Here is a 14,492-nt window from a genome sequence, read left to right as displayed (position 1 = left end):
GCCATGAGCATTCTTTTCACCCTGAGCAAATCCAGATCAGATCCAGATCCAGATCAGTGATCTAGAGCTGATCAGTGTTGTAAACAGAAGAGGCCTTAAGTGATAGAGTTTATGGCAAGCAAAAGTGACAAAGCATGAAACAAAATGAACTCCTCCCATCTCTTCTGCCTACCTCCTCCACCCTCCACCTCTGCCAGCATGTTTTGTTAATCCAAGCCATCTGATCTCCAAGGAAAATATACTTTATAAAATCAGTTTATTTCTTTACATTCTCTTTTGTTGTTTTAATACAATATTTGTTATTTATAAATACCTTTTTCTTATCTAAAAACATGTAGCAAAAAAATTGGGTGTTTCTTTGGAGGCTGGAATGGATTAATAATGGCATTTCAATTAATTTCAATAGGGAAAATTTATTTAACATATGAGCAAATTGAAGTATGAGCTCCATCACAGAATGAATTAAACATGTAAAGTGAGGTTCCACTGTATATATATAATTATCAATACATTACATGGAAAAGTGCACATACAACAAATTCATATCAAACAACAAAAGTTTCCTTTAGTGAGTGTTTTTGCACTGGAAACTTATTTTTTTAGGGGAAAAACTCAGTATTTTGTATACTTATTTCTAAAGTAAGATGACAATATACATTCATGATATGTATCAGGTTTGAGATTTTCTATAAATTTTCTATATCTGTAAAGAAGAATGCAGTGGTAATTTAAAAAACAATTTAATGATAAATTTATGAATATCTAAATATTGAATACATACTTTTCTTTTCCATTATGACTCCCACTGTGCTGGAACCAAAAGAGGAACTGTCATCTAATAACTGGTAAAATGATGGAGCCTGTACAGAAAGGCACGGCCAGAGTTATTTCCTATTGCCAGGAAACCAGTTTGTGGTGAGAAGTTCACAGCATTGATTCGTCGCAGCTCACTTCTGGGATCAGGAAAATTCTCAAAGTAGGTCATGGAGGGGAGATGTGCCTAGGGAAGAAAACAGAAAAAGATATAATGAAACTCCAAGAGCATGTATGAAATCTTTCACATTTAAATGACACTGTACATAATCAACCTATTTTGCAGATTAGTTAAGATAATCTTAATATATTATTTGAAGAGTTAGAAGGTATCAGAAGGGATATCAATGGTGAATGGTGTATGAGAATGGAAATAAAAACTGTAATTTAAACAAGAGAGTGAGGGTGTTAGGAATAGGTAGAGTAGGAAATATTATACCAGTTTTCTTTTCTTTTCTTTCTTTCCTTGCTTACAGTGTGGGGAGCCAGGATGAGCTAAGCTTGATTCTCCCATAAATTTTTCATCTCTTTTTTTCTCTTCACCTAGCTGCAGCATGGGAACCAAGGTGAGTTCAGTATTGTTCTCAGAACTCAGTCTGGGAAAGAGCTGTTGCTATAATATATGTATATTAATCTGGGGAGACTTAGGATAAACATCTTTCCTAACATAACATGTTTATTTTCACTACTATGTATCATGCAATTTTCCAACACATGTAACAACAGTGTTAGGTAGAGTTCCTGCATTGGCTAAATGGTGACCACATCAGCAAGCAGAAGTTGGTGGACACAGTGCCAGTGGGTGAGATGAGCAGAGAAGGCTTGCAAGTGTCGCAAGCCAAATGTAGCTTGTCTGTATATATGTGTACTTAAACCAATACAGTGTCACTTGGAGTTTACTGTAACTTCCTAGTGAGTTCCTAAATTCTGAGAAGAGATTGTGACTTGAGCTGAGCAGTGTCATGAGGTTAGTAACACTATTTCTGACAATAACAAGAGGCTTAATTTCAACAAAAGCCCAGATATAAAATTAAAACCACAAACAAAAGTTTAGTGTCCTCTCTCATATCTGGCACTCAGATATCTGGAATACTCAGCTATCCAGCACTCTTGGCTGATTATATATATATATATATATATATATATATATATATATATATATATATATATATATATATATATATATATATATATATATATATATATATATATATATATATATATATATATATATATATATATATATATATATATATATTATTTTAATAAATTCATTTCTTGATATCAATATGGTGTCCAGCTATAACAGAATCTCTGTGTATCAGCTCTTAATTTGTCATGACCTCCTTTCACAAGTAAAATAAGTTGCACTTAACACTTCAACAAAAACTTGAGAATTGTAGATGTCTTAAAAAAGGTAAAAGTCGCTCTAATTTCATACAGGAATTCAATGTTGGTTTGTCAACAATCTATAACAAAGCTCAATGGTAAACTTTAGGAATTTGTGCTGAAGTCTGAGACCTCTAAGGGTACTGAGGGCTGACATACATTTCATCAAGTAAAGATAGAAGACTTAGACTGTGTGCTATATGAGTAGTGCGTGAGTTTCAGGTGTTGGAAGGCTCAAGTACAGTTTGTGAGCTACCTCTATATCATTTATAACACAAGAAAAGGCTGAGTTTAACAAAGGTTTGGAAGGTTCAGGTCAAGAAAAGAGAGAGAGAGAGAGAGAGAGAGAGAGAGAGAGAGAGAGAATGTATGGTGCTCAACAGTGAATTAGTCAAAAAAACCAAGATTCAGTGTCAAATTTTACTTCAGCCTTAAAAGGGACCTAAAATTGCACCATTGCATTATGCCACCTACACAGAGTGGCATACTAATAAGAGCTTCTAAGCCTGCCAAGCAAAGCACAACCAGTTGTCTTGCCAATCTTCTTAACAGTTGCTTGAATGTAGCATGGATCAAGAAGGTCACTGAGGGGACAGTAAAAATCTCCTCCCTTATTGTTTGTGACAATAAAATGGATATATCACTCCACAGTATCCCTAGCCACTTGTCAGTATCCCAAACAATATATTTTCTGCAAAAATTATCCTATTCATCTTCTGCCTAATGGTCAAAAAGGACTTCTTCATGGAGTGGATGCTAGTAGATCCCAGCTCTGCAATGTGTCTAGTAACAGTTCTCACAGAACACTTATCAAATATGTATCTGTTGCTTTCTTTTACTTTCCTTGCTGTCACACATGAGTAGACTAAATTATGTTTTGCAATAGCCTGGGAGCAAATTCTTCTTCTTGGTTTTGCCAAGCCTCTTCTTGTGGGTAGAGATTGTGTGGTGACATTCCTGGTGAAACTTGTTAACCCAATACCAGACACTCCTCAGACACATGCTGATATTTTCTGAGACCACCTTTGTTTGCAGACCAGATTCCTTTAGGGCAATCATCTGTGCACTTAAATCCATTTTCTTGCCTATAACAATACATGGGCTCAAAGGAGACAACAGTACAAAGTGGGCTCAAAGGGGACAACAGTACAAAGTGGGGCAGAGCACAGAACAGAACACTGGTTCATCGTGCTTTGCTTTGGCAGGATCAGAAGCTCCATCTACTACACCTCTCTGTGTAGGCAGCATAATCTTTGTTATGTGCTCAACACAAAGAAATAGGTCTCTAACATAGAACCAGTAGTCATTCTATGGAAAATCAGAATAATACTTCCTCAGGTTCCCCCAATTAGCACAGGTGAAATGTCAGACACCCTCCACTTTGGGTGATCCTGAGGGGGTACTGGAACAATAGGATAAGATACTGATATGAGGTTGCAAATGGAGGACCCCAATGAAGAAGACAAAGTGACAGCATAAGCAGAAGGTTTAGAGGTTAGGAAAAGGTTAAGAATGTTAGGTACATCTCCAAGACAGTCATGGATATGAGTAGGGTGCTGGACTAATTGTAGAGAATAGTAAAGTTAAAGACTAGTTCACCAGGTTGGTCTGTAAAGATAGGAAAACCAAATCTGGTGGTGAACACTGAAGTCTCCAAATAAAGAAAGTCTCTGGAAAAGGAAAGTAAGTCAGGATATGCTCCACTTTGGAAGTTGAATAGTTAACCCTTAGCTGGCAGTGGAATTATATACTGTTGCTCCAGAATTTAGCAAAAAAAAATGTTGTGAGACCATATATACAATCAGCAACATTCGTGATGAGAACTCCTGCCGACATGAGGGTCACATTGTACAAACTAGCAACTTGCCTCCTTCTCAGTCAGAAAAAAATCTGCTGAGAGAAAATAACTATGTGGCAACTTAGGTTAGCCCCTCATATGTTTATGAATGCATGGAGTAATAGATTCAGTGTTTGTCATATTGGCATTAGGGAAAGTTATCTTTTGTGACCGCTCCTTGCTTCAGCTAACAAAACAGTTTTTTGTTTTAAACAAAGTGTCCTACTGAGGTGATATGTGATGCCTGGAAAATATACAGGCTACAATTACATAGTATGAGTGTTGGAGTTTCACTAGAATGGTGAAACAAATTGAAAAATATGCTGCATAACTATTGACAATGAAAAGACCATATGAGGGATGCAAGGATGTGCCTCACCACAAATACAGTGGTGGGACACTGCAAAATGTTTGACAACACCTTACATGGTATCAAGAGACAGTTAAAGATACATTCTCAGCTCACAAAAAAACAACTAAAAAAAACATTTTGGGGCACCCCACCACCATGTCTGTAGTGAGGCACATCTTTGCTTCCCTCACCACTCCATTTCTTCACCAACACACTCACAGTCTTTTAATTGCCAATAGGTATGCAGCATATTTTTCAATTTGTTTCACCATTCTGGAGAAACCCTAACACTCATATTATGTAACTGTGGCCTGTATATTTTCCAGGCATCACACATCACCTTAGCAGAACACTTTGTTTAAAACAAACATAGCTGTTTTGTTAGCCAAAGCAAGGAGCGGTCACAAAAGATAACTTTCTCTTGTGCCAGTATGTTAAACACTGAATTCATTATTCTATGCTTTCAAAAACATATGAAGGGCTAACCTAAGTTGCTATGTAGTTATTTTTTCCTGGCAGATTTTTCAGACCAAGAAGGGCCAAGTTGCCAGTTTTGTGCAATGTAACACTCTCGTTGGCGGAAGTTCTAATCACAAATGTTGCTGACTGTAGATGATTCTCCAGACATCATCCCTTGTATTTGAGTGCTCTAGAGCCTATAAAACTCCCTTTCTGGAAACTTTCAAGTGGCTGTTACTAGCAGCTGATGAGCTGATGTTGCAATGTTCACTCACTCTGCTCCCATATTTCAATGGGGTAGGCTTTTATGCCTCCTGCAAATCTCAGTAATATAACTTTCCCTTCATATCTGAATATTGTAGACATAACCATGTTCTCTACCAGAAGGAACATTACTATGAGGAATTAGATTATTTTCTAAACCAGGACTGGGATGACAAATTCATGGATGATATTGTATTAGATGATACATCAAATGATGATGATACAGAACTTGATATTGTAGAGGAACAAGACAAAAGTTTGTCTGATACAGGAGATGGCAATGAAAACAAAGCTCCAGTTGGATGGATGAGTCATTCCACTGAGAGTAGAGAATGATTTCCATTTACTGTAGGAGTTTTGAAGAATTCTCAAGAACCAATGGAAATTTTTCTCTTTTGTAGATATGGATATGATTGAACATATAGCAAGAAAAGTAAACAAATCTGCTGCCAAAGTTTGTGAAGAAAAGAGCAAGGTAAAAATGATGAGGAAGAGTAAAGATCTCGTGGAAAAAGAAACTACACTACCCTCCCGAGTTTTGCACTATCCAAGTTTCACGATCCCTTGAATATCATGCTTCGTCCTAAATTCTTACCATCCCAAGTTTCATGCTGCTTTGAAAAGTATTCACATTTACCTACTGTTGGCATCATGCATATGCATATAGTAAACTCCTGCCTACCCTGCTGAAGTTGTGAGAGAGAGAGAGAGAGAGAGAGAGAGAGAGAGAGAGAGAGAGAGAGAGAGAGAGAGAGAGAGAGAGAGAGAGAGAGAGAGAGAGAGAGAGAGAGAGAGAGAGAGAGAGAGAGAGAGAGAGAGAGAGAGAGAGAGAGAGAGAGAGAGAGAGAGAGAGAGAGAGAGAGAGAGAGAGAGAGAGAGAGAGAGAGAGAGAGAGAGAGAGAGAGAGAGAGAGAGAGAGAGAGAGAGAGAGAGAGAGAGAGAGAGAGAGAGAGAGAGAGAGAGAGAGAGAGAGAGAGAGAGAGAGAGAGAGAGAGAGAGAGAGAGAGAGAGAGAGAGAGAGAGAGAGAGAGAGAGAGAGAGAGAGAGAGAGAGAGAGAGAGAGAGAGAGAGAGAGAGAGAGAGAGAGAGAGAGAGAGAGAGAGAGAGAGAGAGAGAGAGAGAGAGAGAGAGAGAGAGAGAGAGAGAGAGAGAGAGAGAGAGAGAGAGAGAGAGAGAGAGAGAGAGAGAGAGAGAGAGAGAGAGAGAGAGAGAGAGAGAGAGAGAGAGAGAGAGAGAGAGAGAGAGAGAGAGAGAGAGAGAGAGAGAGAGAGAGAGAGAGAGAGAGAGAGAGAGAGAGAGAGAGAGAGAGAGAGAGAGAGAGAGAGAGAGAGAGAGAGACACACACACACACACACACACACACACACACACACACACACACACACACACACACACACACACACATACACACACACACACACACACACACACACACACACACACACTGTATTTTGAGAAAAGGGAATAGAAAAATCAGCTTCATGGGCCAGAATGAATAAGTGCTTTTTCAGTGTTTTCACTACCTCGAGTTTCGTGATCCTCAAGTTAGCGCTCTACCTTAGGAAGAAAACAAGGGCAAAACTCAGGAAGGGAGTGTAATGTTTATAGGTTTTGTGATTAATTAAGACACAGTAAAGAAGCCAACTATATTCTAATACCACTTCACTAACCAGATGCTTGCAACACCATTTCTGGGGAAATGCCAAAGCAGGGACATGTTTGTTCTTCTCAAGTATTTGCATCTTACTGAATGAAAATTATGCAGACTCAACCTACATGTTTTAATATATATATATATATATATATATATATATATATATATATATATATATATATATATATATATATATATATATATATATATATATATATATATATATATATATATATATATATACAGTGGTATGTCAGCATATTTGGAATAAGTCCAACTTGGTCTATGCCCTGTTTGGGCATGAAAAAATTTGTTTCATTTACAACCTTTGTCTGGAATACGACTTACATGCTAAAACTTGTATGGGTCAAAATGAGTCATGACACCGCACGCTACCCTTGTTTACTTCTCAAAAAAAAAAAAAAAAAAAAAGTCACGACTGCCCACAAGCAGTGTTGCCATGTTCACTCTCCTTTCAAACAATAAACCATCTCCCTTCTTAGCACCATCCTAGTAGGCACTCGACTCTTCTCAGCACGGTAAAGTGAGGTTAAATTTTCATTTATCTCATCTAATTGTTTTTGTGCACACTGTGCACATAGATGCAACATCCAGTTTTGGACTGAAAAGGAGGATAGAGAAAGTAGGAGGGAACAGAGAAGGGGTTACTGTCAGTTGCCTCAGGCACTTGTGTTTCAATGAAAAAAAAAGGCAATGTAGTTTATTATAGAGATGATATTTCACTGACTGAGTGCTGCAAAAGTTAATAGAAGAAAAAAGGTGAGGGGGAGTGTCAAGAAACTGCGGATCAATACCAGAAGAGCACTCTGACCTGGGGACATTTCCAGTCCACTCCCTGAACAGAAACTTTAGTAAACATATATTAATAATACCCTTAAAGAAATCTTCAGTCACATATCTTTCTACTCACAAGTTTGATGGCATTCTCCACTTGATCTGAGGCAGCAGCTAGGATTTCCGAGGAGGAGTTGAAAGCAAGTGCTGAGACAGTAGTACGTAGCCGGGTCAGCATCTTGACTGGGGATGGTGAGCGACTCATCACATTTGCCAGGTCATACACAGTGACCACCCCCGATGAAGATCCACATGCCAGGTACAAGTTATTTGGAGACACAGCAATGCTTGTACCACCAATGCAGCCGTCATCATAAAAACGATGAATGCAGGCTCTAGCATGCATGTCCCAGATGTACACATCTCCCTCAGCTGTTGGTCAAGATATAGCTGATTATGAAACTCATTATGATAAAAATATATATAAAAAGATAATGGCTGATAAGTTATTTCCAATATATTTATAATTAAGGATACAATCCAATACCTAATTTAACATGAGAATACAAAATAATTTAGTCATCTTATTCCTCATCATAAATAGGGTATGAATCATGACAAATTTAAAATGGGAGCTATATAGATAATTTCAATTGATCATAAATCATTCCAACACCATTCAAATAACCCATAAAAGTCATACAATTCCTCTCCTATTTCAGTAGTACCATGGCAAAAGTGATTTTAAATTTTGAGTCTACAGTATATTAATAAAAGAAAAGAGCAGTCTTGATGAGGGATGCAAGGATGTGCCTCACCACAAACATGGTGGTGGACCACCCCAAAACATTTGACAACACCTTACATGTTATCAAAAGACAGTTAAAGGTAAATCCTCAGCTTACAGCAAAACAATTTAAAGAACAACATTTTGAAGTGGTACATCACCATGTTTGTAGTGAGGCACATCACCACATCACTGTGCCCTTTATTTACCAATGAACTCATAGTCTTTTCAATGGCATCACTTATACAACTTATTTTTCTATTTCTTTCTTTCACCATTTTTATGTAACTCATGCTGTCATCAAGGCCTATATATTTTCCAGGCATCACACTGCAATTCAGTAGAACACTATGTTTAAAGCAAACACAACTGCTTTGTAAGCCAAAGCAATGAGCAGTCACAAAAGATAACTCTTCCGTATATAAAGATGTCAAACACTGAATCCATTATTCTATGCTTTAAAAAACACGTGGGGCTAACATAAGCTGCTATGAAGTTATTTTCTCCCAGCTGATTTTATAGACTGAAAAGGAGTGAGTTGCCAGTTTATGGAATATGACATGTCAGCAGGAGTTCTAAAGTCATTTGGTGCTGAGTGTACATCATGAAAAATAACAGTAATGACTTACTAGTATGTGTGTATAGTCGAGACCCATCAGAATTGAAAGCTGCTGAGGTCACATCCCCTGATGCATACAGTGTGTCCACAAGAGACAGGCAGTCAGCATCAAAGAGATGAAGCTGGCCATTCTTACCTATGAAAACCAGCAACTCCCCATCAGGAGAAACAAGAACATTCTGCAAAAGTGAAAACAATTAGAATACTTTATGTATACAGTGTACATACACTAAACAAAGGATAGCATTCTAGTGAATCATGGTGGAAAGTAAACAGTGGGTATATGGAGAATTATGAGCATAAATTTTAAAGATTTTGATACACTCACCTCACAATTTACATGAGGTCAGTTTCATAAGTGGTACAGTGAATTTTGCATACTTTGTACAGTGTATATATTCTGGTGTGGAGTAATGTTAATACCTAAGGCTCTGTTGTGAGTGTATTGTAAAAAGAAAAATCACAATGTTCTGAATGTAAACAAATACTTGACCACTTGTGATGTGAAGCAGAGTCCTTTACATGAAACGTGAAACCAAGAACTGCTCCTGTCACAGTCTAAGAGCCTGTGCATTCAGTTCCTACTGGTAGAACAGGACATTCATCCCATTAAAGCAGTAAGAACTGCTTGGCTTACAAGAGGTTAATGCATGGGTGTTTGACTCAAGAGCAACTAAACCTGATGCCCACCCAACCCACAGGTGCACAATATTTTTTTTTTTAACCATGCATATTTATTTCATATCTTTATAATTATATATAAATTAATGGAAATTTTACAAGCTGCTTCTTTTGCATGAATCTCTAAGAGTTACCCTGAACTATGAATGACTGAAGGACAAATCAAAGGTCATTATCATTTAGTGTATAATCTCATTATTTGTATAACTCAATTTTTTCTTATTGATCCAAATTTGCATTATTTCAAATCTGACTTACAAAAACTTGCATAAATCAAGATGTGCATGTGGTATTCAAGAGAAAAGTGGTAACCACAAGTACACAGTCAATGCTTAATAAATGTGAGGCATCTATTTGGAAATTCATGTCCATAAGATCATCAATGCTTAATAAATGTGAGGCATCTATTTGGAAATTCATGTCCATAAGATCAATGGGAAAAATGGTGTCATATTCTTTAGACTGATCAGTTTTGCTGAATAACCTCAGGAAAAAAAATTAGTCATGGAAGAAATTATGTACACACCCTCTCCCTGTCCACTATGGCTGGGTGAGATGCTTGCTTTCATATCAGGGTGAAAAGTAAATGAAAATTTTTGAGAAAAAATAACATAAATGTAATAAGACAGTGTTGTTGCTGCTGCTGTTGCTGCTGCTGTTGTATTGTACAGGGTCTGAGCTAAGGCTATTTGTCCTGTTTCCATATCTGCAATTATTGTGTGTGTGTGTGTGTGTGTGTTTACCTATTTTTGCTTGATGGGAACAGTAAGGTATTTATGGGCTTGTGCTGTCCCATCTCCATATCTTTTAATATTCAACTTAGCCTTGAATCCATGTATACTTTTTTGCATTTACTATCCCCTCATCCAGACTGTCCATTACATCAATACTTCTATATGGGAGACCATACTTTTTGACATCTCTTCTACATGAACTCTTCTTCAGTCTCTTTCCATGTCCTCTAGTATCTCATGTATCCCAAACCATCAAGTAACCCCAGTCCTTCACTTTCTCATATGCTTTATATATTGCAATCAAGTCTCCCCTTCCTCTCCTTTTTTCTAACGCTGGTACGTGTAACCCTATCAATCTCTCTTTATATGACAAGTTCCTGATACATACTTGTTGTTGCTGCTTTCTGAACTCTAACTCCCTTATATCCTTTTTCTTGTAGGGTGACCACACTACAGCTGCATATTCCAGTCTAGGTCTAATCAGTGAATCTAATCTTGATTATTTCATTCACATATGCAAAAGCCAGCCTTATTCTTCTCAACAAGTTATAGGTTCCTCCTGTAATTTTGCTAATGTGTCTCTCCGGGGTCAAATTTCCATTCACTTTTCCTCTTCTGCTCTACTCAATCTCTCATCATTCAACACGTAATTTCCTTTTACTCTCCAAACACTCTTTCAAAACTCCGTTACTATACATTTCTTTAGCTTAAGTTCCATTTCCCATCTATGGCTCCACTCCGATATCTTGTTCAGATGCTCCTGCAACATTCCACAATTTTTGCCACTCAATTCTTCTTCAGTAACTTGCCATTATCCACAAAAAGGCTCATGTAGCTATTGACAATCTCTGTCATATCATTTATATAGACTGCAAACATGACTGGTGCTAGTACTGAACCTTAGAATACTTCATCTTTAACTTTCCTCCATGATGACTCCCTATCTTTTACCACTATTCTCATCCCTCTGTCAGTTAAGAAATTCTCCATCCATCTCTGCAGTCTACCTCTCAGACCACCATCATGCTCTAACTTCCACAGCAATCTCCTGTGTACCACTTATCAAAGGTTTTCTTCAGGTCTAAATATACAAAGTCTGCCCATCCATTTCTTTCTTGCATTATGCCCAGCACTCAGCAAGTATGTAACACACAATCTCCCTCTTCTAAATCCAAATTGTTGCTCTATCATCACTTCATTTTCTTCTAGGTACTGCATCCATTTCTCTTTCACTAATCTTTCACAGATCTTACATACCACACTTGTTAGAGACACTGGTCTGTAGTTCAGTATGTCTTCTTTGTTACCACCTTTATAGATTGGAATTATGTTTGCTCTCTTCCATTCAAGGAGGGCTCTGAAAAATAATGTGAACCACCCATGTCAACTGCTGATTGCATTCTTTCAATAACCATCCTGACAATCCATTAGGTCCAAGAGCCTTTCTAACATCTAGTCCCTCCTACTGTCTCTATGCATCTTCCTTGGACACTTGGATTTTCCCTAGACCTGTTTCTTCACTCATTTCACTACAAATGTCTTCTGTTGTGGATACTGACTGAAAGCTCTTATTCATTATCTCTGCCATTTTAGTTGGATACTCACACATTTGACCATTCACCTTCAACCTATTTATTCCTTATCTATTTTTCACTTTGCTATTAACATATCTGAAGAATAATTTTGGTTCCTCCTTGGATCTGTCCATGACATCCTTCCCATAACTTTCCCTTTCTTCTCTTATAACCTTTACATACTCATTTCTTGCAGTGGTGTAGTTTTGCAACAGCTCCTGTGTACTTCTTGTCCTTGTATTCCATGCCTTCTCCCTCTCCTCCCTCACAACTTCACATCTATTGTCTTTGTTATATCTTCTCTTTGCATTTACTTTTGGTACACAACCTTTCATTCCCTTCTCATATATATTGATGGATGCTTCCCACTTCTTTTACATGCTTTCTGCTGTAGTAAAGGCACTCTGGTCTGTCTCACCAAAGTATCTCCGCATTTGTTCAAAATTATTCTTTACATAGTTAAATCTTTCATTCCTATAATCTTCCCATCTATTTTCCACTTCCTTTTCTTAAATATGAAACCTTATCATCACATAATCACTTTTTCCTATTGGACAATCATATTCATTATCTTCAACAATATCTGCCTCTCTTGATAATACCAAATTGAGTCTTGATGGCTCCTTTCCTTCTCTGTATCTAGTGCTTTCCTTGATCCATAATAATATTATTCTTTGCCAACTTCAGAACTTTATCTCCCCATGAATTTTCTCCTCCTCTTGTACTCCACTCCTCCCAACTTATCTCTTCACAATTAAAAGTTGCCATTACATGACAAACATTCCAGATGTGAACCTACATCCACAGACTGGAGGGACTTCAAACACTCACAACATATACGGGCCATACTAACAAAGGAAGCACACTGTCACAATGACAATATCCAGCCCCTCGCACAGCTGCCACAACTGGGCTAACTTCCCTGAGCCACCTTCTATGTGGATACAGTGCAGGGCTCAAATACGGGTGTACAGGGTCCCTTATGACTCCTGCACTCTCTACATGACTAATCATAATACCAGGTCACACTAATGAGTCTGTTTATCCCATCCACAGACAAGGAAATAATACAACAGCCAATTCCAACAGCTGGGTAAGAATCGTCAGCCACGCTTTAGGAAGAAACAATCACAACAAATGACAACCACATACAGGGTCAAGATATACAACCCCATTGGACTACTGTCCTCAGTAACAAATTGCACCCACTGTCCAACAAACTGTTATATCTCTCATCAAGTATTGTTTACTGCCTCCTGGACAGTTGACCCCCCAACAGGGCCTGAGGAGGTAGTAAAGTTTCATTACATGGTAGTTAACTTTTCTGCAGGGAAGCATCCTCCAGGAGCCTAAACCAGCAGTAGCATTTAACAAAACACATACAGACAAAGTCCCATGAATACTGACAAGTGCCCACAGATGAACAGGAGGGTAATTCACCTCTCACTGTAACAAAGCTCAGCTTGCACACACATGCATATGAGGAGTTACGTACCTGACGTGAAATGCATTACAATTAACTACACTCCCAGGCAAACTGATATGGAGACTCCTATACTATTCATATAGGCTGGGGCATATGGCTGGTAATTACTCAAGTATTCCCTTAAAGCAACTGGCCCATCTAATTGTAAAGTCTTCCCAGTATCCTCCAGACACACATATACTGTCTGCTATGTCACCTCACCCACCACTGGCTTACATGAACAAAACACTTTTCTTCTGAAAATTCTGGTGACTAAACTACATGGCCTGGATGAGTACTGATTACTTTATCATCAAGAGCAACTCTTCTACTAAATGCTGGGTGAGACTCAAATTGAATGAACAACAGGAAGTAAGGAAAATGAAGTGGGGAATACAAGAGACATATGCACAGGTAAATGTTGCACTAAGAGCTATGGGCTAGGCTACGAACCAAAGACATGTCAAATTCTCATCCCAGCCTGTCTTTCTTCTCATCTCTCTCTCTCTCTCTCTCTCTCTCTCTCTCTCTCTCTCTCTCTCTCTCTCTCTCTCTCTCTCTCTCTCTCTCTCTCTCTCTCCTTCATTCATTCTTACTTCTCATCCTTCTTTCTTTATTCTTCTTTCTACATCACCTTACAATGCTGCATGCAACAACATGACCTGAAGTAGAAACTCAGCTGATTCAAAATGACATAGCTGCTAGATGGACGTGTAGTTCCCGTGACAGCAAAGAGGAGAATGAAGACAGAAAAGAAAACAAGAAGGGTAACATTCCTATTTCTCGTAGCTGTTAGATGTGTAAATTTGCTGTAAGGATGAGGGTATTAGCAATAATTAATAATTCTGTGTAGTAGTATGAGTAATAACAAACTCAATTCCTCCATCTATCAACTCAACACAACCTTCCAGATAACTTTCCCCTCTTCTTCAATGACACTCAACTGTCCTCTCCTACAATGAACATCCTCAATCAGCCCTTTATTAATAATGTGAACTAGAAACTTAACATCTCATCTTTAGCGGCTTCTATGAATTTAGACATTCTGAGTTGTCCCTACCAGTTTTTC

The 14,492-nt window shown here is 38.0% G+C and overlaps 1 protein-coding gene across 3 annotated transcripts in view; it reads right to left on the bottom strand.

The window, feature by feature from the left end:
* Positions 1-393: 393 nt before the first annotated feature.
* LOC135108573 (U3 small nucleolar RNA-associated protein 18 homolog) overlaps positions 394-14,492 on the bottom strand; it is a 50,240-nt gene continuing 36,141 nt past the window's right edge. For all 3 annotated transcript variants that reach the window (XM_064019716.1, XM_064019718.1, XM_064019719.1), the window contains exons 7-9: positions 8,980-9,148; positions 7,700-7,995; positions 394-1,000 (exon numbers count right to left, since the gene is read on the bottom strand). In XM_064019716.1, coding sequence (XP_063875786.1) covers positions 836-1,000; positions 7,700-7,995; positions 8,980-9,148 — 630 coding nt within the window. In that variant the 3' untranslated portion in view covers positions 394-835. The remainder of the gene's footprint in view (positions 1,001-7,699; positions 7,996-8,979; positions 9,149-14,492) is intronic.

This window comes from Scylla paramamosain, chromosome 17, assembly GCF_035594125.1.
Source record: "Scylla paramamosain isolate STU-SP2022 chromosome 17, ASM3559412v1, whole genome shotgun sequence".
NCBI lineage: Eukaryota > Metazoa > Arthropoda > Malacostraca > Decapoda > Portunidae > Scylla > Scylla paramamosain.
Note: the sequence above shows the minus strand (reverse complement) of the source record. Positions and strands in the feature narration are given on the sequence as shown.